This window comes from Sebastes umbrosus, chromosome 2 (assembly GCF_015220745.1).
Source record: "Sebastes umbrosus isolate fSebUmb1 chromosome 2, fSebUmb1.pri, whole genome shotgun sequence".
In the NCBI taxonomy this organism is placed as follows: domain Eukaryota; kingdom Metazoa; phylum Chordata; class Actinopteri; order Perciformes; family Sebastidae; genus Sebastes; species Sebastes umbrosus.
The window spans coordinates 41,194,571-41,218,697 of NC_051270.1; the positions used below are offsets into that span (position 1 = coordinate 41,194,571).

A 24,127-nucleotide genomic window follows, 5' to 3' on the forward strand; every position below is an offset into this window, starting at 1 on the left:
TTGTGAAATAAACAACAATGACCGGCTAGCTGTACATTATTCCGCTAATTACACAGTTACTTACTTAAGAAATCAATAATTTTACAGAGTCTGAGATCAGAACTGCGTCCATAGCAACGGTCTGTAGCAACAGTGTCGTAGAACGCTGTGATAGACCAATCAGAATTGAGTATTCAACAAAGCATGGTAATATTCATCATGTAATTAATAATAATAATGAAATAAAATCATAAAAGATTGGGAGCATATCTATTGCCTCTGCACAGCTCTCAACATGGTGACGGCTGAGCCGGTGGCTTGCAGCTAACAGTGCTAACAGCGCTTACACTGAAAACAACAGCAACAATCCTGATAGAGCTAACAGTGCTAACCTGAGGGGGAACTGGAGGGTAGGCGCTACGACGACGCTGTCAGTCGGGATGGCTGTAACCACTGTTTAAGAGCAGTGCAGAGCGGCGATTAACCAGCCAGTGGGGCACGTTCACAATGCACGAACATGCACTAAAAAGCAAGTGGCAGCCGGCTAGCGATGTCAACATAGCGAGGAGAAGCTCAGATTACATCACACACAGAGGGAGAGAGACTTCATTCTCTGCTCAGGTAGACATTACTCCTCTGTATCTTTACATAGACAATAGTTGTTGATAATATATTAATGCTCTGAATATGGTACAGAGAACCTTTAAAAATCATGCATCACTAACCACATACCACACATACAACACATACATGTGATGTTTTAGGCTTCTTTGAACTGCTCTAGCAGCTGGACGTCTTCAATTCAACACTTAAAGTAACATTACAACAGAAACTACATGCAGAATACTGAATATGCTGATTCAAATCAAATATCAGGTTTGTGCAGTGAGGGACAGTCGCTCACCTGACAGAAGCACCTGCTGTCTGCACATCTGGGCACCTGGAGGAGGAGCACGAGGACCACCAGCTTCATACCGACCTCCGTCTGAAAACTCCACCAGCAGCAGACTGTCTGTAGGTCTGTAGGCGATGAACAGAAGAACAGAAGACGAAAGACTGACTCTCTGGTGGAGTTCAACAGGAGGATCTGGGTGGAGGCGGTGATCTCATGCCAACTTCTACTTCCTGGTATTTCCTCATTCAGTCCGCTACGTGTACTACGTGACAGGTTCATCAGCAGCACTGTAATCTTTTACAGTGTGTTCACATTTAAACACGTCGCCCACACATCTGTTTTTAGGCTTCTCTTTTTAAAAGGAAGTGCATTTTCTTCCTTTTCGCTTACAAAACAATCCGACTGAAACCTTCAGTATGTCCATTTACTATCATAAACTTTAATAAAATATATATACATCGAAATAATATCCCAAAACTTATTTTTTATTTAATATTATATTTTTTATATGAACAAATATTTCCCAAACTGACATATGAAATTACTTTACGGCAGGATAAAGTAGGAAAAAAAATAATTAAGAACTATTAACAAACCAAACTCAATACAAATTTCTCTCGTTTTATGATATTTAATGTTTGTATGTGTTTATATGCAGTTCAGTTTAAAGTGGGTGAAGTCTCAGTGATGTAATAGCACAAATCAGCCATAGGAGGAGCTAAAGGACACTCATTTATTGACCTTTACACTTAAAGGGACATCTCGCTCAAATTAACTCACATTATCAGCTAAATTTACTTTAAGTGTGAAAATAAAAATACTCATTGTGCAGTAAATTGTTTTCCTTTTATATATAATGTTTCTGGATTAATGTTACTGCTGCTTTTGTTGCATTTTAACTCCTTTATATAGGCCAACTGTTGGCTAGTTTAATCTACAGCAATGCATCATGGTCTATAAAATCATCATATGTTTGTAGCCTCGCTGTCCTGTGCGAACCACGTATCTCTAAAAAGTCAGAAAAACAGCCTGTTTCGGCTTTATGACGATGCATTTTCCAGCTGATCCAAAAGGCTTGTTAAAGACTTTATTTAGCTTCAGAAGGTGGAGGATTTTCTCAACACATAAAGGAACACTTCATCCTTCAGTTTATCACCAACATTCACATTCAACACACTGACTGGAATATTGAAATACAGAATGAGTACTTTTACTTTTGATACTTAAAGGCACAGTGTTACCATGGTAGCACCATTCGCCTCGCTGAGAGGCAATCCTTACCATAATAACACTACCAAAGAATTTATATTGGTCAGAAGTGAAAGTCAATTGTTCGTTCCATTGCAACATCAGCACGCAGCAGCGGAGCTACGTCTCCGCCATTTCGGACTGAAAGCGACTACCGGACGCCAGTAAAACTTCTGCCTAAAGTGCCGTACAAAAGTAAAACTCAATAATTTCTATTCTATTGTCATAATTTTATTGTCCTGTGTTGAACAATAAATATATTATAAATATGCATATTATTATAACTATTTACTTACTTACTCATTTATTTATTAAACTTTTTTTCCCAGCTGCTTCCCAGAGGAGCATAAAGTGAGCGATGGACATAAATGGAAGTTAGAAAAATCCAGCGAACAGATTTTGAGAACAATCTAAAAAATTTTCATGTCAAGGATCCAAAATGGAGTCCAACAGACCACAGACCATGGAGGTAGAAGAGGGTCCAACAGACCACAGACCATGGATGTAGGAGAGGGTCCAACTGACCACAGACCATGGAGGTAGAAGAGGGTCCAACAGACCACAGACCATGGATGTAGGAGAGGCTCCAATAGACCACAGACCATGGAGGTAGAAGAGGGTCCTTTAGACCACAGACCATGGATGTACGAGAGGGTCCAATACACCACAGACCATGCATGAAGAAGAGGGTCCAATAGACCACAGACCATTGATGTAGAAGAGGGTCCAATAGACCACAGACCATTGATGTAGAAGAGGGTCCATTAGACCACAGACCGTGGATGTAGAAGAGGGTCCAGTAGACCACAGACCATGGATGTAGAAGAAGGTCCAACAGACCACAGACCATGGATGTAGAAGAGGGTCCAATAGACCACAGACTATTGATGTAGAAGAGGGTCCAATAGACTACAGACCATTGATGTAGAAGAGCGTCCAATAGACCACAGACCATTGATGTAGAAGAGGGTCCAGTAGACCACAGACCGTGGATGTAGAAGAGGGTCCAGTAGACCACAGACCATGGAGGTAGAATTGGGTCCAATAGACCACAGACCATGGATGTAGAAGAGGGTCCAGTAGACCACAGACCATGGATGTAGAAGAGGGTCCAGTAAACCACAGACCATGGATGTAGAAGAGGGTCCAGTAGACCACAGACCATGGATGTAGAAGAGGGTCCAATAGACCACAGACCATGGATGTAGAAGAGGGTCCTTTAGACCAGGGGTTCTCAACCTTTTGCAACTGAAGGCACACTTGTGATTGTCAAAACATTTCCGAGGACCACCTTCCCAAATAAATGAGTAAAAAACCTAACATGTTTATAAAACAAATAATAAAGTGGGCTGTAGATATGTGTTATGCCACTGTCAGCTGTAATGACCAAAATACATATTCTGCTTACCCTCAGTGAGACACTTGGGCTTGCCTCTGGGAAATAATGAGATCAAGTCGTGGTGGGATGGGTGAGAGGCTGACACGCAGAGTAGCATTCAAAGTTGCTTTCAGTTTGTTCCTTGCCTTTGATTTTGTGACAGTCACAATGGAAAACCCTGACTCACATAAATAGGTGGTGGTGAAAGGCAACAGAAATTTGATTGCCCGTTTTGACAGAGAGGGATATTGACTGGCAGCCAGTATCCAGAATGAAGCAAGGTCTACTTGTGTGAGCTGAAGCTTCAGGCTGCTGTCTGCTGATAGTTCCATCAGTTCATTTTCCAACACAGTGGAGAGAGCTATGTCTTCTGAAGCAGGATCCACAGAGAAAGGGTCCAAAATCCAAAGGTTTCCATCTCGTGCATCTTCTGGGAAGTAGTCTGCAAACTTTCCTGACAACTGAGTCAAATGCTGGGTTATAACACTGGATATGTTGACATGAGGAGTGGCTTCCAAAGTTTCACTGAGGAGTGAAAACACGTCAAATCGTCCCTCCTTGACTCTTCTGTTCCACAGAATAAGTTTTTTCTTGAAGCCCTCAATTTTGTCTGAAACCAAAAACACTGTGCTGTTTCTGCTTTGCATTGATATATTGAGCTGATTTAACTGGTCAAATATATCTGATAAGTAAGCCAGTTTTGCACAAAAGTTACCATCAGTGCAATGCTCAGCAATCAGAATCAGAATCAGAATCAGAATCAGAATGGTGTTTATTGCCAGGTGTAAGAGGTATACACTAGGAATTTTCTTTGGCATTGTTGGTGCAAGACAAACTGTATAATAACAAAAGAATAGATAAAAATGTTAGAATAAAATAATAAAAATGTACAATTTACAAATTACAAATAAGCTATAAACATGATATAAAGCTAGTGAAAATATTGAGAGAGGGGGGAGAGTCAGTGTCGGCGGGGGGTGTTTGTTTGTAAAATGTGTGTTTGTAATATATATATATAAACTCAGATAAAGAAGTTTGGAAATGTGTGTTTGGTGGATTATTTCTCTGTTGTTACAATGTTAATGGTCATTGTATTTTACATCGTTGGAAAGCCTGTTTATTTACCTTCACAATGATGTCCAACTTGTAAGGATCATGCATTTGTGGGATGAGCAGCACAGCTGATTATGTGGGTAGCGCCCAAGAAACATTTGCCAAAATGCTCTGCCAATGGTAAACAGTGTATTCTCCTGTTGGTATTGACTCTTGTTTTGAGTTGTTTGGTGGATTGGATGATTGAACTCTCTATCAGTAACAAGGAACAAACAAGACATATTGGCAATTTGACACTTTATTCATTTAAAGGGACTGTTTGTAACTTTCAGAAATGCTTGTTAACAGCGACACCTGTGGCGGTTAAGTCAACGAAAGTCAGCGTCGGGCTCGCGCTTGCTCGCCACCAAAAGCTGTTACTCCATTGGTGCAACAATCAGCATAGCAGGAGAATACACTGTTTACCATTGGCAGAGAATTTTGGCAAATTTTACTTGGGCGCTACCCACATAATCAGCTGTGCTGCTCATCCCACAAATGCATGATCCTTACAAGTTGGACATCATTGTGAAGGTAAATAAACAGGCTTTACAACCATGTAAAATACAATGACCATTAGCATTGTAACAACAGAGAAATAATCCACCAAACACAAGCTTCCAACCTATTTTTTTCAGAGTTTATATATATATATATATATATATATATATATATACACACACACACACATTTTTGTTAAAGGGGAGATATCATGAAAAACTCAATGCTTATGCACATATCTGGAGTGCCTTCTAACCCACAAACTATGAAATAAGACAACCCAGTCAGTTTTTTGTGGGCTGCTGAGATCAGAAAACATGATTCAACAAGCCAATGAGATTTGGCTTCCCTTCCTATGTCACATGTAGCCTCATTAGAATATACCGCCCACAGCTTGAGAACTACCTTTGCAGAGGTGCACCATATTTTTCTCGCAAGCCAATCAGAGCAGATTGGGCTATTTTAGACAGAGGGTGAAACCGGTATATTCAGAAAGACAGTCGGGAGAAAAATTATGTTTTTTGAATATTAAAGCATGTAAACATGTTCTAGTAGAAACCCAAATTACAAGTATGCACCTGAAAATGAGCATGATGTGTCCCCTTGAAGAGGTACTACTTCAAATGCCACACCGGCTGAATTTAGGTTAACTGATATGTAATAAAAAAAGTCAAACAAAAACATTCAAGGCCTGTTTTGTTCAAATGACACTTGAACCCTGTTCTACTGTCTGTATCTGAATCACAAACGCAGACAGACACACTGGAGGTGTTACAACTTTTCTTTATGTATAACAGGGGCATGCCAAGTCACAGCATTCTGGTACGTCGCCACAAAATTACTAGCAAGACATTGAAAAACACTTGAATGTATTCACACACACACCACACACACTCACTGTCACACACTCATTCAGGCATTTTTTTTGTACAGACCAGAATAATTCATAACTTCATATCAGCTTTAAGAAGTACCTACAGAGTACAGAAACAACAGATCGAGTTTACCAGCGCGGGCCTTGTTCACACTGCACCTTCAATTCAGATTCAACTTTGTATTCAAATGTTCACATTTAGTTTTTTTTTTTTTTTAAAGTTATTTTTTTGGGGGCATTTTTCCATTTTTATGACAGGACAGTGGATAGAGTCTTGAAAGGGGGGAGAGAGAGAGTGGATGCGGAAAGGGCCACAGGCCGGATTCGAACCCAGGCCGCCGCGGTCAGGACCTTAATACATGGACGCCCGCTCTACCAACTGAGCTAACCCAGGCGCCCCACATTTAGTTTTTCACATGAAGCTGCTTTAATTAGCGACGGCAAAAGTTTTAACAGCTAAAATACATTCATGTTTATTTTGAAAATGACTTTGGCTGTGAGGTTGTAAAAGACATCTGATGAGCTGCTGACCACGTGGTGCGATAAACTGAGTGAATTTAGCTTTCAGGTTGATTTGTGTAGTCGGGTTTAAACAAGTTAAACTTGGGGAGAGGATTTTCTCTCCCGATACCGATCCTAAAATCCGATACCGAGGATTGATTGGGATTATTTTCTATGTGAGTAAATGACAATCTAACTAAAATGACTTCTTATCTAAATTTGAGTGACAAATGTTGATAAATATGTAAGGGATAATGTACAGCAAGCCGGTCATTATTGTGAAATAAACCCTGACATGTCGATGCAGCACCCCGATGCGAAGCGGAGGTCTCTCATCGCCCTGAAGGGGTTTATTTCACAACAATGACCCGCTCGCTGTACAGTATCCCGCTTATTACACGGCTACTTACTGAAGAAATCAATAATTTGACATAAGAACAGTCCGCCAGAGTCCAACATTAGAACTGCGCCCATAGCAATGGTCTGTTATACATAGCAATGGTCTGTTATACATAGCAACGGTCTGCTATAAAGAAATAACAGACTGTAGAACGGAGTGATTGACCAATCAGAATCGAGTATTCAACAAAGCTGTGTAATAAGATAACTTATTTATCATTCCTGCTGTGGAATTACTGAATTTTATAACAACAGTGAAAATGACAGTGTGTCTAATGTCTGGTTGACACCCGATCTATATACCGCCAGTGTTGATCTACTAAAGCATATTGGTGAAACGCACTGTGTTGTCAGACTCCTAACACGACTTTACACTGATCAGACCACAGATGGCGCTACAACATGTGTACACTCACCCATGTGTTACACTAAATTTCAAATCAATGAAGTGAGAATGATGTTGTTCAATAATCATTGAAGTCATTTGATGGTTCTGGCTTCTCAAATGTTTTGTCTTACAATGTTGTAAACTGAATATCTTTGGGTTTTGGACTGTTGGTTTGATCAAAAATAAGGAATTTAAAGACGTTACGTAAAGGACATTTTTCCCTACTTTTTGACCTTTTAGGATAATTGATTAATCAATTAATCAAGAAAATAATAGGCATGTTATTATTAGTTGCAGCCCTGCTGTATGTTTGTTAAAGATCGCCCCAGACAATGACTAAATGATCACTGTGGGGACGATGTGGGAGTCTCCTCAAATACAAATCAAATTAATGATCTTTTCATTTTCTTCTTTGTCCTCTATGAAAATAAAACAAGTTTTTGGACATCAGTTCGATGGGTAGTAAACATAGACTGTATATGAAGATGGACGACACGTCTCCACTCCCTCCCACTGTACAGAGGTGAAGTCAAAATATCCCTGGTACGGGAGCTGCCATCTTGAGATTTTGACGTCATTTGGAGCCAGAGTCTGGCAGTAGTGATTGGGGGGCTGGAGCTGTGGTATCGACGTCACCCGTCTGAGCCAATCACGAGCAATCAGCTTGTCAGCGAGAGAGACTCACAGCTGTCAATCATAACGTCCCACCCCCTTTTTACAGCATCAAATAAAAACTTGTCAGAAAAATGAACACTTGATCAAACATCAGTGTGATAAGAACTAGCTAAAATGACAGAAACCATCTTTGGGAAAAATGTATTTGACGTGTTCTTTGGATTTTTAGTTTGGCCCATGTCCCATCCGCTAACATGGAGGCGGGGCTTATGACCTATACTGCAGCCAGCCACCAGGGGGCGAGCCAGATGTTTTGGCTTCACTTTTGGGGAGCTGTCATGTGGTCCATCTTTATGTATAGTCTATGGTAGTGACATAAAACCAGCATCAATAATATGGTCACATGTGGATCAGATATAAGGTTTGGAAAGTAGGAAAACTACAGTCCAGAAGTGGACAACGGACGTGCTTGCAATTATTTTTTTTAATGTCGTTATCTTAAGATAACAAAGCTCATTTTCTCATTATAAAGAGTTAATTATCTCCTCATCTTGAGATAACAGCGTTAAAAAAATACTTGCAGGTACGGCCGTTCTCGGCTTCCGTAAACAGATTAATTGATGTGTTCCCCCTGTACTGAATCTACATTAAAACATGGTGGATCATACAGGAATCTGAATTAGGAGACTTGTAGCTGCAGTGTGAACGTGACCCGACACCTGTTTCATCCTGTAACATTACAGTTTTTAAAGTCTATATAAAACCATTTACATTTGGGGTGAATGTCTCGAGTACAAAAAAGGCACTGCCATTTGTTATTCTAAATATGACTTTCCCAGCCTTGTGCATGCAGTTTTAAAATATAAATTACACTTTTTTTTCTTCCATGTTCTCTTTTTCTTTTTTCTGCATTTTCTTAAATTTTTTGTCTTTTTTGTGTTTTTTTATTATTAAACATACAATATTCTTTTGTCAAATATATACGTAAGCCTGCAGTCAATACAGGACATCGGCTCTTTGATAAAATAAAACTAAATGAAATAAAAGGAGCACAGTCAAGCGGTAACACTTTTGTTACAGAATGGATGCTGCTGAATTTACAAAAGAAATAAAAAGTCTTGGCATCCCATATCGACATAAACTGACTAAACTGCAGAATCTATGACAAAATAAAAGATACAAAACAGCATATATGTCTTGACTTAAAGTACATTAAATGTTTTTGGAATATCAAGGCGTTATCTAACTGTTAATACTGCAGTGTGCACAGCGTTATGGACAACCACAGAGATGATATGCATTTAGAAACAAATAAAAATAAAGAATTTGGTTTGAAGGGATGTATAGTGATCCAGACCTTAGAGCTGTAACCCTCCACTGTTCTGTGTTCACACGGACGTCTCTTTGACCCAGAGATGCTGCAGGAAACTGGCGGCTGGCCTGTGGCGTCGGTTTGAACTCTAAATACAAATCTTTACTCTGTTCTGTCACCTAGAAAAATCACATAAACTCTTTAAACGACGTCAGTCACAGACGAGAAACTAGTGTTTTTAAGCAAAACTGAAATAAATCTCCTGAACTTTGTATCAACACCTTTATAACTCAAACATGGCAACGTGATATGTACGTAGATAAAAATACTGCAAAAGTACTACAGTTTCAATAATCCCTTTGATTACATTACTGAATGCAGGTTTGATTATTTTAACAAGTGATGTAAAACATATTTAAAGGACACATCTGGTGATATTCTCTACTGTAGTTAATGTCAACAAATCCCATAAAAAGACCAAAACCAACAGTGAATGTATCTACTAACAAGTATTGTCTGTGTATCAAAGCCTGATATCCCTTCTTCCTCTGTGAGCTCCATCAAAACACATCAATGCGCCTCACTGTGTCACTGGGTGACATGTTCCTTCATCACCATGAACACACACACTGGACTTTATTATGGCCCTGTTCAGACCTGGTATTAACATGCATCCTGAGTGATCCCATCACAAGTGGACAGTTCTCAGTAAAGGTATCAACGCACTCAAGATGCATAGAGATCGGATCTTTCAGACCACATTCAGAGGTGGTCTGGGCCACATATGACCACATTCTTTTAGCAGTGTGTAGTGAATGAGTCCTGACCACATTAAGGACCGCCTACTCTACTGACATCCCGCTGGGATCCGCGGGTCTCTCCGGTACAATAACCTTTTATTGTGATGTTAATAAAATGTACCCGAATTCACGAATATGTAGGATATTACTACTGACTTTCCTGTAATATTACGTCACAAATGCTGCTGTAGTAGTGGACACTCAAGACGCATGTTGAGAAGCATTCTAAAGCCAGGTGTGAACAGACGTACTTAGAGCTGTCCACTTGTGATCCGATCACTGTGGACGCATGTTAATACCAGGTCTGAACAGGGCCTTAGACTCAAACCCACATCCACCGTCCTCCTGTCACAAATACTCACTAGAGCACCAAATGTGGATTAATCCACCGCTGAAAATAGTCCCCAACTAATGCACTATTTCCTCATGTTTGTTGGATAAAAACTACAGTGATCAGCTGTTTTTAGGTAATAACAGAGCATTTAAAAAAAAACTAAAAAACCCGAAATATTTGTGACAAGTTCTTAAATATTGACATCTTCAGTAGGACCCAATGGGCTTGGAGCTGCTAGCCACAGACAGGAAGTCAGAAAGTATTGAGTGACGAACTAATACTCTGTTGAACTGTTAAAAATTATCAATAATCCCTCCAAAATACCACATTAAGACAACAAGACCTTGAGGAACACCATAGAAAAAGCCATACTGTGATTTTCTATCTAAAACTTTTGACATTTGGAGATTTGCAAGAATGGCATTTTTCGGCAATTGGATGGCGAGCACTTCTGTTCTGGAAACTGCTCAGAAACCCCTTATTACTAGGTATTATCTTACTAGAAAAGTCATCCATCCTCTGAACTCTGTCTTTTCTCAGGATTTGTTGACAACAAGACAAATAACGAATAATGCCAGCCTTATCCTTTAAAGTACATTGAAACCTACAGTGGTCACATCTCCCACTCAGGACCAAACAGTCAGGTGGTAACACGCCCACAGCACCAAGTTCAGACTCCAGATCAGAATGGACCAGTCTACTTCCTGGCCTGCTAAAGACTACTACAACAACAACAACAACACACCACTGTTTTGTTTGCCGACAGCTCGTCTTACGTGACTTTTGTAACCGAACATGAATCGATGTCTCTGTGATGGACCGGCTGCTGCTCTCCGACAGCAAAGCTTCACATGAAAAATCCTCAACATGACACTGATGGATACAAACAAGATTATAGTTCAACAACAGCAACAACAAAAGGAAAATAGTCAAGTCAACAATAACTATGTTAATATTTGAGATGTACGTATGGTCACCAGCCATAACATGTTAATACATATGGTACTTTAAATAATAATACACCTAAATGAGTAAAAGTATCACCTCTGCAAAAATTATGAAAAAAAAGAATAAATAATTGTATCTACTTTAAGTACTGATTCATATGGCAGTGACAGTCTACGATGAGACGTGATGCTGCTCTCGCAGAGGAGCATCAGAAAAAATCAAGATGTTAACATCAGTTCATGTCACAATCATGCTTTGGTGGAATCTTCATCTTCGTTCACAAACGTACAGACGACGTCTGATTGGCTCTCACAGACTCAAAGTATAAGAGCGGAAAACCTACTTGAAACACTGAGACAAAAGTCTGCAGCAATATCACTACACACACTTTATTTGTGGTGTGTGCACTGATCCAGACTGCAGTTTCAAGCCACCAATCAAGATGGCAGTTTGGGCTCCAGACGTCACAATAAGGCACCTTAACAGAATGTCTGCATGTTTTAGTCACTTTTAAAGGAGCGCTGTGTAGGATTTAGTGGCATCTAGTTGGCTTGTGGACTGCCATTTTGAAGCCTCGAGTTTGGCATTTTGGCAGTCGCCATCTTGGTTTTTTGCAACCAGAAGTATGACAAGAGGGATGAGCTAAGGACAACCTGAGAAAGGGTTAAAGTTGTAAGACGAAAACACGGACAACTTCCAGACAACGCCGTGGTAGCTTTATGCTCTATCACACCCCTGCTTTATGGTCTATCTGACTCTAAATGGGACCATCATTTACTAAATGAACATCATGCTGTATTGAAGAAGACTTGAAACTAGAGATTGAGACCATAAACTCATGTTTACAATGTTTACTGAGGTAATAAATCAAGTGAGAAGTAGACTCATTTTCTCATAGACTTCTATACAACCAGACTTCTTTTAGCAACCAGAGGAGTCGCCCCCTGCTGGCTGGTAGAAAGAATGCAGGTTTAAGGCACTTCAGCATTGGCTTCACTTTTCAGAACTGGAGGTTGCCGCCTGGTAAAAACATGAAAGGCTCTCTCTGGAGCCAGCGTTTGGTTTGTCTGTTCTGGGCTACTGTAGAAACATGGAGGACTCCGTGAAGAGGACCCGCTCCATATGTATGTAAACGGCTCATTCTAAGCTTACGAAAACACAACGATTCTTAGTTTCAGGGGATTATGCACTAAAGAAAACATAGCTATGAATATTATATTCCATTTCTACCAATAGATCCACCTAAATCCTACACACTGCTCCTTTAATACAGTTAACACTGGCTATTTTTTAAAGCGTAATGTAGTGTTTTAGATTTCTTTATCATGTTTTCCCAAACTTGTAGGTAGCCAGTGGTTTCTATAATGGTTGTAAAGTGAGGTTGAACAGACCTGAAGCTTGCTTGAGAAGGTGATTCATGAACAGCAAACATCACGCCAAACATTCATTTTTAGGTGCACTGTACTGCACTATCAAACAACAAGTACTTCACTGTTATGGATTAACTTTCCCAAGGTCAAGACTATACGAGTTCATTTTAATAGCATTATAAGTGGTAAAAGGGCCAAAACATGCACAAACTCTGGTGTGGTCCTTTAACCGCGTGTGACTTAAGAAGAGATTTTCAACTCCAACATCCACCGTCAGACAAACAGAAATCATTTAAGGTCAATGAGAGGCGTCAGGAGCTTTTTCGTCTACGCTGTGGGATTCAACTTTGCCACCTGTTGTGGTTCTAACGCTCGACTTCTGTCCACTGAGACCAAAACTCTGCAGTTGAGTGTCAATCTCATCTCTTCAAATCTGCTCAGTTTGCTCCAAAGCACAAAACTGTTGCTTGAGCCTTGAACATTTGGATTTTAGTGTATCACATTATCAAGTGCAGGGTACAAAGGAAGTACTATAGAATTGCAACAAACTAATGAAAGAAACTAAACAACAATAATAATCAATACTCCTCGATGATGATGAACTGATCAGGGGTCAGGACTCTCAGTGCACATGCTCAGGTGATAAGCGGCACAGAGGGGAGTTTCCAAACCAGCTTATTTCAATATAAACCTTTTTCTTATAAAGTCTGTATTCCAGACACAATAAACTGAGGATAAATATTAAGACACAGAATAACCATGAGATTCATAAAAAAAAGAAGAAATTCCACATAGGCCTGCACCGACAGAGCAGATAGACGACCATGTTAGACGGGAAATCTTTGAGGGGATTCCTGCACTGATATTTTCTCATAAATGATTTATGGATGATCTGCCTGTGTCCATAGACCTCAGCGTCTGCCCTGCCATAACTGTGTGTGGCCAGCAGGTGGAGGTAAGCACTAATGAGACAATCTCTGGGAAAACTACCCTTCATTGATTGACAGTGTTTGATTTCTCCAATGTTGCAACGCGATCCAAGTGAAATCGACCTCCTGTGTTTTCTTTTCCTGTCATCTTCTCCCACATTTCACAAGCTTCCTTTCCTCCAGAAAAGATATTTCGTTGTAACATGCAGCTTAAGCATATCACCCTGCGTTAGAAAAAATGACTAAACCCAGTATCTGAACATGCAGACAGATCCCACGATATTAATCTCCCATTATAAAAAAAGCCCTACATTTTCAATGTATCGCGCCTACAAAGGCTCAAAGATTTCATACAGTACATGCTGTGGATAAACTAACTGACCGCTGGAAAACTCACTTCCTCCTACTCTCACAACATGATCAGACTTGACATCATCTTCCTCCCGTCATCTTCGGCCGATCAAAGGTCCCGCCTCTGATGTCTTTCTCCTTTAAACATCCGCTTCCCTTTCCAGTATCACCTCATCTTGATTCTTTTCTTCTACTACTTCCTGTGTCTTTCTCCACGTCTTCCTCGTATCATTCTTCACACATCTGCTCTACCTCCTCTCTTTCTTGTTCTCTCTGGCTTTGTAAATGTTCAAGCCATCTTTGCTGTTGGCTACTAAAATAAAGAATAAGCACGTTGGTTGTAAACTAGCGTGATGGCTACTCGTGGGACGTAAAGCTGGTAGACAGCCAAGGCTTTACAGAATATTACACAATTCATACCTGAAATTCATACATGTTTCTGTACCCTTTGAAAGTAGCATCATTATGTAAACAATAAATACATACAATACAAATAAATGATTCTTTTTTTTGCCACCCATTACTGGGCGAGAGGCCTTCCCTAGATCTCCTCACTGGATGCTCACTGAAAACAGTCAAGGAAATCCCAAACTGCATCCTTCTTGTTCTGCTTGTCTCGTCTTGTTTTTGGGGTCTGAGGTACTGTTATGGATCTGAAGGATGCCACGAGCTGTGGTCGATGTGCGGGGACCAGAGGGTGTTGGAGAGGGAAAGGGGCCTCAGTCTCACTGGGCCCTGATCCACAGGTCAGCGTCTCCCTTCTGCTGGACTGCAGTACTGCTTCTGACCTCCCAGTGGTGGGTGGGGGTGGGTGGGGGGGGGGGGGGGGGGTTTAGGTGGTGGCACTGTTCACACACTGTCCAGGCCGAGTTCAATGCTTTTCTCTCTCTCCTCACCCAGACGCAGGCGACGGTGAGCATGCTGGCGGAGCAGGAAGTGTGTTTGTTTCCGACCCGTTGGACGGTGCCAATGTGATAGCTTGTGTTAGCCGTTTGATGATCGGCTCTCTCGTGTTTCTTGGATCCCGCCCGATCCTTTGGTTCAGCTCTGCCATTGGCTACAGGGAGATGGGACAGGAGGGCTGGTGACCTCGAGGTGACTTATCGTGAGAGAGCCTCGTGAGAGAGCCTCATGAACCCGCGCTGTCCTCCTGCTCTCACTCAGGTCCTCCTTTCATATTGTTGATGTGCGGTCAGCACCATCTGAGGAGGAACAGCAGAGAGAAGAAAGGGTGTTAGAGTTTAACTTCATCCTCAGATAGGGTTAGTGTTATTATCACAGTGTGGATGTAGAATCAAGGGTTCTGATGAAGATAAAACTGGAACAGTGAGAAGGCTCCTAACTCTAACCCCCTGTCTTTCACCGGTGCATGCTGGGACAGGCTCCAGCTTTCCTATGACACTGAATAAGCTGGGGCAGAGAAAGATTTCAGGTCTCAGAGCAACTTATATGTCCAGTTTGCTACAATATTAATGAAGCGTTTCAGAGATGGAGAGAAAACATTGCTAATAGTTTAGCTTAGCCTCCTGCTAACAGTAATTAGCCATCAGGAGAAGGCAAAACTACTGAACAAGGAGAGAAAATGTTGCTAATAGTTCAGCTTAGCCTTCTGATAACCATAATTACCCATAATTAATAGACTAAACTATTAGAGAGATAGAGAGAAAATGTTGCTAATAGATTAAACTATTAGAGAAATGGAGAGACAATGTTGCTAATAGATTAAACTATTAGAGAGATAGAGAGAAAATGTTGCTAATAGACTAAACTATTAGAGAAATAGAGAGAAAATGTTGCTAATAGATTAAACTATTAGAGAAATAGAGAGAAAATGTTGCTAATAGACTAAACTATTAGAGAAATGGAGAGAAAATGTTGCTAATAGACTAAACTATTAGAGAGATAGAGAGAAAATGTTGCTAATAGATTAAACTATTAGAGAGATAGAGAGAAAATGTTGCTAATAGATTAAACTATTAGAGAAATAGAGAGAAAATGTTGCTAATAGATTAAACTATTAGAGAAATAGAGAGAAAATGTTGCTAATAGACTAAACTATTAGAGAAATGGAGAGAAAATGTTGCTAATAGATTAAACCATTAGAGAAATAGAGAGAAAATGTTGCTAATAGACTAAACTATTAGAGAAATAGAGAGAAAATGTTGCTAATAGACTAAACTATTAGAGAAATAGAGAGAAAATGTTGCTAATAGATTAAACTATTAGAGAAATAGAGAGAAAATGTTGCTAATAGACTAAACTATTAGAGAAATGGAGAGAAAATGTTGCTAATAGACTAAACTATTAGAGAGATAGAGAGAAAATGTTGCTAATAGATTAAACTATTAGAGAGATAGAGAAAATGTTGCTAATAGATTAAACTATTAGAGAGATAGAGAGAAAATGTTGCTAATAGACTAAACTATTAGAGAAATGGAGAAAATGTTGCTAATAGATTAAACTATTAGAGAAATAGAGAGAAAATGTTGCTAATAGATTAAACTATTAGAGAAATAGAGAGAAAATGTTGCTAATAGACTAAACTATTAGAGAAATGGAGAGAAAATGTTGCTAATAGATTAAACTATTAGAGAAATAGAGAGAAAATGTTGCTAATAGACTAAACTATTAGAGAAATAGAGAGAAAATGTTGCTAATAGATTAAACTATTAGAGAAATAGAGAGAAAATGTTGCTAATAGACTAAACTATTAGAGAAATAGAGAGAAAATGTTGCTAATAGACTAAACTATTAGAGAAATAGAGAGAAAATGTTGCTAATAGATTAAACTATTAGAGAAATGGAGAGAAAATGTTGCTAATAGATTAAACTATTAGAGAAATAGAGAGAAAATGTTGCTAATAGATTAAACTATTAGAGAAATAGAGAGAAAATGTTGCTAATAGATTAAACTATTAGAGAAATAGAGAGAAAATGTTGCTAATAGACTAAACTATTAGAGAGATAGAGAGAAAATGTTGCTTATAGTTTGGCCTTCTGCTAACTGTTGCAGCAAACCTTTGGCTGGGGTTAGCAGTAGCTAAACTATTAGCAACATTTTCTCTCCATCTCTGAAATGCTTTGCCGATATTGTACCACCCTCTTTTTAATTAGTCCGTCTTAACACTAACACTTGTTGTCCCTGAGAGTGAGTGATTATACATATTCAGAAAAACTCATATTTCTTTTACCATTGTTAAAAAACAAGCCAACAAAACTTGCTGGCCAGCGCTAGCTAACATGATCACAGAATTGTTTTGCCTCCACCGACAGTGTGCCCACAGAAATGCGTTATCATGTTTACTAATGCCTAGTTCACACTAAACCACTTTAGTCCTGATTTTCCACTCCCCGACAAAAGCCCCAGATCAGAAGCAAATCCGCACTGGCTCGCCATGTGTGAATTGATCAAAGATGGGAGCTGATGCTTGTTGCACCTAGAGGAATCAATAGTAAAAAAGAGTGTGGAAACAGGCTATTTTGTGACAACATCAGCAATGTGTCTTGTGTATGATGTCACGTAATTTGTATTTCTCGTGTGTTTTTGTGAAAAAACGTAGTTTGGAGACCTCATCGGGGATTCCTCCTGCTGAAAGATCTTACAGTAGGTGACCTCATGTCACCGGTCAGTCATGTAGTGTGAAAACCGCAACGACTAAAGACTCACGTTTACCAGACAGCAAGTTGTGTAGTGTGAACAGTACAGAGATCTGACCACTTTGAAAGTCCTGTAGTGTGAACTTAGCCTAACATGTTCAGAGAATGATTCTGCCTCCACCTCCACTCTGTCCACAGATATACAGTACATCATCATGCTTACTAACAGAAAGGGATCTATAGATGCTTCAGATTACCCTCTGCTGGCCGTATAACTCAAATGAAAGTCTTTAGTTTTCATGCCTCTCTGCCTTCTGAGCAGATTTCCTGCTAATCTCCCAAATTTGCTTTAAGGTTTAAAAAATAAAGTAAACTAATTCCAACCACAGTTTTCATTCATTTGACTTATTACACATATCAATCTCTTATCTACTATTCTTGCATCACTGCATGACGCTGGTCGTCTTCCTGGCTATCTTTATAATGGCTCTACCTTCTTCCTGACCGTGTGTCAGACGCTATATTATTGTAAGCACTGTATAAAAAGAGGAGTAGTGATCAACGGCTTGTAAAGAAGGCTGGAGGCGTTTTCTGACTTGGTGAACAGCGAGGGGCCGGAGCCCACACTGTCATGGTGAGAGAACAACGCATCTGTAAAAATACTGATAGAGCCTTTCAGAGGAAAACAACAGTCTGACAGCTGTTGCCTCTGGCGTGGCTGAAGAGGGAAATGTGATCAAGCTACGCACTGGTGGACAATTGTATTCCATCATGATACTGAAAGGGTAGGTTAATGTCCCTGTGAGCTCTTGATGAATACCGCGGCAAAAAATACAGAATAATATACTGTATAAAAATGTCAACATCCTTTTCTTTACACCCAGGAAACATTGTATTGTAGCTGGTTCGGATTTTGTTACCACGTTATGTTCTGAAGCTCACCATAGCTGGCTGGATGTTTAGGTCGAGAGACGAGGAAGAGGCAAAATAAGGAGTTTCTTCAGTTAAACGCACTCCTTCGTACGACCTACTCCTAACACACACACACACCCTACTCTCTCTCACTCACACACACCCTACTCTCTCTCACTCACACACACACCCTACTCTCTCTCACTCACACACACACACCCTACTCTCTCTCTCTCACTCACACACACACCCTACTCTCTCTCTCACTCACACACACACCCTACTCTCGCACGCACGCACGCACGCACGCACGCACGCACGCACGCACGCACGCACGCACGCACGCACGCACGCACGCACGCACGCACGCACGCACGCACGCACGCACGCACGCACGCACGCACGCACGCACGCACGCACGCACGCACACACACACACACACACACACACACACACACACACACACACACACACACACACACACACACACACACACACACACACACACACAAAGCAGCACTTGTCCAGCGCTCTGCGTCGAGCACTGAGGCCCACTGTCTTCACCTCAGTGGAGTTTTGAGATGGGGGGAGTTGGCACCGACTTTAACCCAGACTGAAAATCACTGTACATGGGAATATGGAATATTCTGCACACCCACTGACTGGCTTGACTCGGGCCACGTCCGCCATCTATACCGACACAGAAAAATGCTTATATCTCATCTAGTGGGCTATTCTGTCTCTTTCTCAGATCTCATGACAATCATAAGTCTGAGATTAATAATTGCACATTATTTCTTAAAAGCTAGTCCACAATGTGTGGTGTGTCTCTTCCAGAGCCCAGGCTGAAAATCAGGGGACAGAGGCTCTGGAACAACCAGCCCGAGGAAATAAGGCTGTCGGAGTCAGCGTCTTCTTTTAAGCCTCTTCTAAAAACATACTTTTATCGGAAAGCATATCCTGATTTTATCTGAGCTGCCTGTATATTTGATTGATTTTTAATATCTTGTTTATTATTTTAATTTAGCTATTCGTGTATTTTATTTCATTTTCTCTCTGTGAAGCGCTTTGTACTTTGTTTAGATAAGCGCTCTATAAATGAAGTTCATTATTATTATTGCTAAAGGTGAGAGCAGTATTTTAAAATTCAAATGATCTCTAAAAATTCAGATTTTAGTAGTTTTATTTGAGAGAGAGAGAGATTTTGCTAAAACCAACTTTTCTCTTCTGGCTCTTCCCATTTTATTTCCCTCTTGATCTGAACTCGGCTGAAAGAATTGCTGTCAGATTTCAAACTTGGCAAGTTTTGGACCTGCCTGAAAACCCCTTGATGGGCTCCAACAAGTCTGGAGTTACCGATGGGCAAGAAACCTCCAGACTTTAAGCTGTTCACAGGATAACTGACTGAGTGTTGGAATAGACCTTAAGATCAGTGTTACGATCAACTTTAAGGGACCTGAACCAAACATGATTCACTAACTGATATGATTTTTGGACACTTTGTTTTTGGCATGTTACATGTTTTAAATCTGTTTATATTGTTTTGAGGAATACAAAATCAATATCCCTACTAGAAATTGTAAAGTACTGAGTAGTTGTTGTTTCTTCCAGGAGAGTTTTAATTTCTCCACACACACTAAACACAAGGTACATATATTGTATGTTAGCGAATTATGTAAATTAAAATTAATCTGGAAGAAATTATGAATGCTTTTAGTCCTATTTAGAACATGGGGCAGTGGTGCACTTCAGCCTCTTGTGGCCGAAATGAGTATTACAACAACAAACACTGGATCCTGAGAAAAAAAAATGTTCACCTGTTTTACAGATGAAAAAAAACATTTAAGGAACTTAGAAAGATTATCCTGGCAAAACATTTTTGACCTGTTCTTGAGTCATAAACACAGAAGAGAAAACTACAGTATTTAGAGCAGACTTTTTCTCACTTGCTTCTCAGGACTTCGTAGAATAGGTCTATTTATTTTGGTCAATATTGATGTTAGTTCACATGTCACATATTCTACAAGTTAGATGGAAGAAAAAGATCACTATATAAACTGAGGAAAGAAAGTTCGGAAACTTGTGTTTGGTGGATTATTTCTCTGTTGTTACAATGCTAATTGGCATTGTATTTTACATGGTTGGAAAGCCTGTTTATTTACCTTCGCAATGATGTCCAACTTGTAAGGATCATGCATTTGTGGGATGAGCAGCACAGCTGATTATGTGGATAGCGCCCAAGAAAAATGTTCCAAAATGCTCGATGTAAAATACAATGCCAATTAGTATTGTAACAACAGAGAAATAATCCACCAAACAAAAGTTTACTAACTTTTTTTTCCCAGTTTAGTTTGGGAACCACTGATCAAGAGTGACACTGGGAAAATGTTGGGATACACTTTTGGTTTTGCTTATCATTCTTGTCTTCCATTGCTGGCGACAAAATGAAGAACTCAAATACACAAAACAGTTTTAAAATCAAACAGTACTGCAGCCAGGAACCAAAGTGGATTCATTCTCAACAGCTCAGATAATTCAGTCTGTACAATAAGGACAGAGACCTGGACAATATAATCATTATGTACGGCGGGATGCGAGTGACCACATTACTCTATGATCCACTTAAACATCCCATCCTGAATATGATCACAGACAGGATAGTGTTCATGTAATAATGGAAGAGAGAGAGCCTTACATGTTCTTGAACCACATTTAATATCTGGAACAACTGCATTTGATGTATTACGGTTTAATAATTAGGATCAATTAAAGACTTGCGTTACCTCCCAAGGCGTGCTCTGTCATACTCAGACACAGAGACTCAAGGCGATTGTTGATGTCTGGCTCTGTCACTGGTAACTGCAGATCTGTACAGGAAAAAAAACTAAATTAAAGCAACATTAGCATTAGTGATTAAATTGTATTCATATTAAACAAATGATGTGGACAAAATGTCCTCATGATGATGGTCACAGCAGGTCCAGGTCAGCAGGTGAAGGAAACGTTAGTCAAATTACAAAATATTCAATTTCTACAGTCGATCTCGTCCACGACAGAAGTTACAGTATGTAAAATATCAGTGTCCACTAGTTCCTCATGTGTTGAAAAGTTGTATAAAATGTGTTTAATGACTTCACACACACTCTTAATCAGAGTCAAACAGAATCATGATACTTTAACTTCCCCCCACACTTTTTTTAATAAGTCGTGACCAGACAATAACGGTGCTTTGATCGATTGGCCACCGATCGGTATCGGCCGATGTTCGTTCTAAATATACTGGAAAAACAAAGTACAGAAACTTGTGTTTGGTGGATTATTTCTCTGTTGTTACAATGCTAATGGTCATTGTATTTTATATGGTTGGAAAGCCTGTTTATTTACCTTCACAATGATGTCCAACTTGTAAGGATCATGCATTTGTGGGATGAGCAGCACAGCTGATTATGTGGGTAGCGCCCAAGAAAAATTTGCCAAAATACTCTGCCAATGGTAAACAGTGTATTCTCATAAGGCTACCAGGAAGCCTGCAATAACTGCCCTTCAACGTCAGGCCCGTTTGCGCTGGTGTCGACAACACAGACAATGGAACCTGAACATGTGGGGGAATGTCATGTTCAGTGATGAGTCCAGGTTCTGTCTGCCAAAGTTGGATGGCAGGGTCAAAGTATGGAGACGACGTGGAGAACGTTATGCTGATTGTTGCACCAATGGAGTAACAGCTTTTGGTGGGGGCAGTGTCATGATGTTGGGGGGCATTTCCCTCACTGGCAAAACAAGGCTTGTCATCATTGAAGGCCATCTCAATGCAGTGAGATATCAGGATGAGATTCTGCAGCCAGTGGCGATCCCATATCTCCACAATCTGGGACCTAACTTCCTCCTCCAAGAAACAACGCTCGCCCCCACAGAGCCAGGGTTATCACAGACTACCTCCACAATGTGGGAGTAGAGAGAATGGAATGGCCTGCCAAGAGTCCACACCTCAACCCAATTCAACACTTGTGGGATCAGCTTGGGCGTGCTGTACGTGTTAGAGTGACCAACACAACCACGATGGCTGACCTGCAACGAATCCTGGTTGAGGAATGGAACGCCATCCCACAGCAACGTGTGACCAGGTTGGTGACCAGCATGAGGAGGAGGTGCCAGGCTGTTGTGGCTGCGTATGGATCTTCCACCGCTACTGAGGCTCCTGACGGTGGATTAAATGAATAAAGTGTAAAATAGCCAATATGTCTTGTTTCTTCCTTGTTACTGGTAATGGCCGATCAAAAGAGCTGATCAGATGACATAAACCATGCAAGAAAATGTCTGTACGCGCTGCTACAATGATGTCTCTAAAGCTCCTTGTAGAATGGGACATTGTTGCTCCGTCCCTAAGCCGGCAGCGGAGGTAGTCACAGGGCTGAATCAAGGTCCGTGTAAAAAGGACAGCCATCATGGTGGGACTATACATACACTAGACGCCGACGCTGTCGTGTTACACGTCACGCCAGCATGCTATCTAAAATCACAACTGGGGCAGCATTATGCCGGCTTTGTTGGTTCAGTGTAAAAAAGTGAACCCGACGAATGAGGGGTCTTCTTTACAGCAGTATTGAAGGATCTCTGTATACACGGGGCTGATGAGAGAGAGTGTCTCTAACGCTGAATTCACACCAGAGAAGTGGCAAAGTGCAGCCTGCGTCGAGTTGCCATGCAATGTCTATGAAAAGCGGCAGCGGCTGCTCCTGAGCTCAGTAAGCTACGGCTGTTTGAACCTGCAGCGAAGTGCGGTCAGACAAAAGTTGGGAAAAGTTTAACTTTTAGCGGCGAAGTGAAGCCAAAGAGGACCCGCAGCCAATCAGTAAATAGATCCTGTGACTCCTGTGACCGATGTTACAAAGAATTTCATCCTGCCTGAAACACATGAACAAACCTCCCGGCAGCAGAAAAAGGTCATTATAGCGGCGAGCCGCACTTTGCTGCTGCTTGGTGTGAAATCAGCGTAAGAGAGATTGAGAGAGTGGCCAATTGACTGTCAAGTTAATTAATATAAGAATAATATAATAATAGTTAAATAAATAAGGAAATAATGCTGCACAATAAATAGAAAGCTTCAAATAGATTCCGTGATCGGTATCGGCCGGTACTGCTTCAAGCGACCGGCCCCAAAAATCCTGATCAGAGCACTCTAACCAGACAAGTTGGCAAAAACAAAAGAAATTAATTCAGATCAGTTTACTGAGACAATGTTATCCACTCAAGCAGAGTGCTGTCTCAATAATCAGATTATACCACACCGTTAACTCCACCACTGACACACATGCTACATCTAAACAGTGACTGCAGGGTAGGGATGGAACAGTTGGGTTCATATCACGGTTTTGGGGTCACGGTTTTGGGTTCGGTTCGGTACATTAATGTTACAGCAAGGAAGTCAATTTCGATTTCAACATGCTTTTAATTTATTTGGCAAAAATAAGTTAACAAATGTTTGCCTTAACAAAAGTATGGCTTCCATAAAGAACAAATACACTTCTTCATTGACACATGTTAACTGAAAGAATAGCTCTTCTACAGTCATTAGTACAAACAAAAATGCACCTTTGTTATTTTCATATAAATATGATAAAATTATAAACTAAGGCCGTACATTGAAACATAAGCTCAACCAGAACCATACTAAAAAACAGAGCTTTTATGAATGAGCCACAGTATG

At 40.4% G+C, this 24,127-nt stretch overlaps 2 protein-coding genes across 2 annotated transcripts in view; both read right to left on the reverse strand.

Moving 5' to 3' along the window:
* Window positions 1-1,163, reverse strand: part of ero1a (endoplasmic reticulum oxidoreductase 1 alpha) — a 29,083-nt gene extending 27,920 nt beyond the window's left edge. Inside the window, exon 1 of the mRNA XM_037793462.1 lies at window positions 884-1,163. Coding sequence (XP_037649390.1) covers window positions 884-1,153 — 270 coding nt within the window. The 5' untranslated portion in view covers window positions 1,154-1,163. The remainder of the gene's footprint in view (window positions 1-883) is intronic.
* Window positions 1,164-12,774: 11,611 nt separating this feature from the next.
* Window positions 12,775-24,127, reverse strand: part of samd4a (sterile alpha motif domain containing 4A) — a 102,561-nt gene continuing 91,208 nt past the window's right edge. The window contains 2 exon segments of the mRNA XM_037794301.1: window positions 12,775-15,116; window positions 21,207-21,290. Of these exon segments, the coding sequence (XP_037650229.1) occupies window positions 15,088-15,116; window positions 21,207-21,290 (113 nt within the window). The 3' untranslated portion in view covers window positions 12,775-15,087.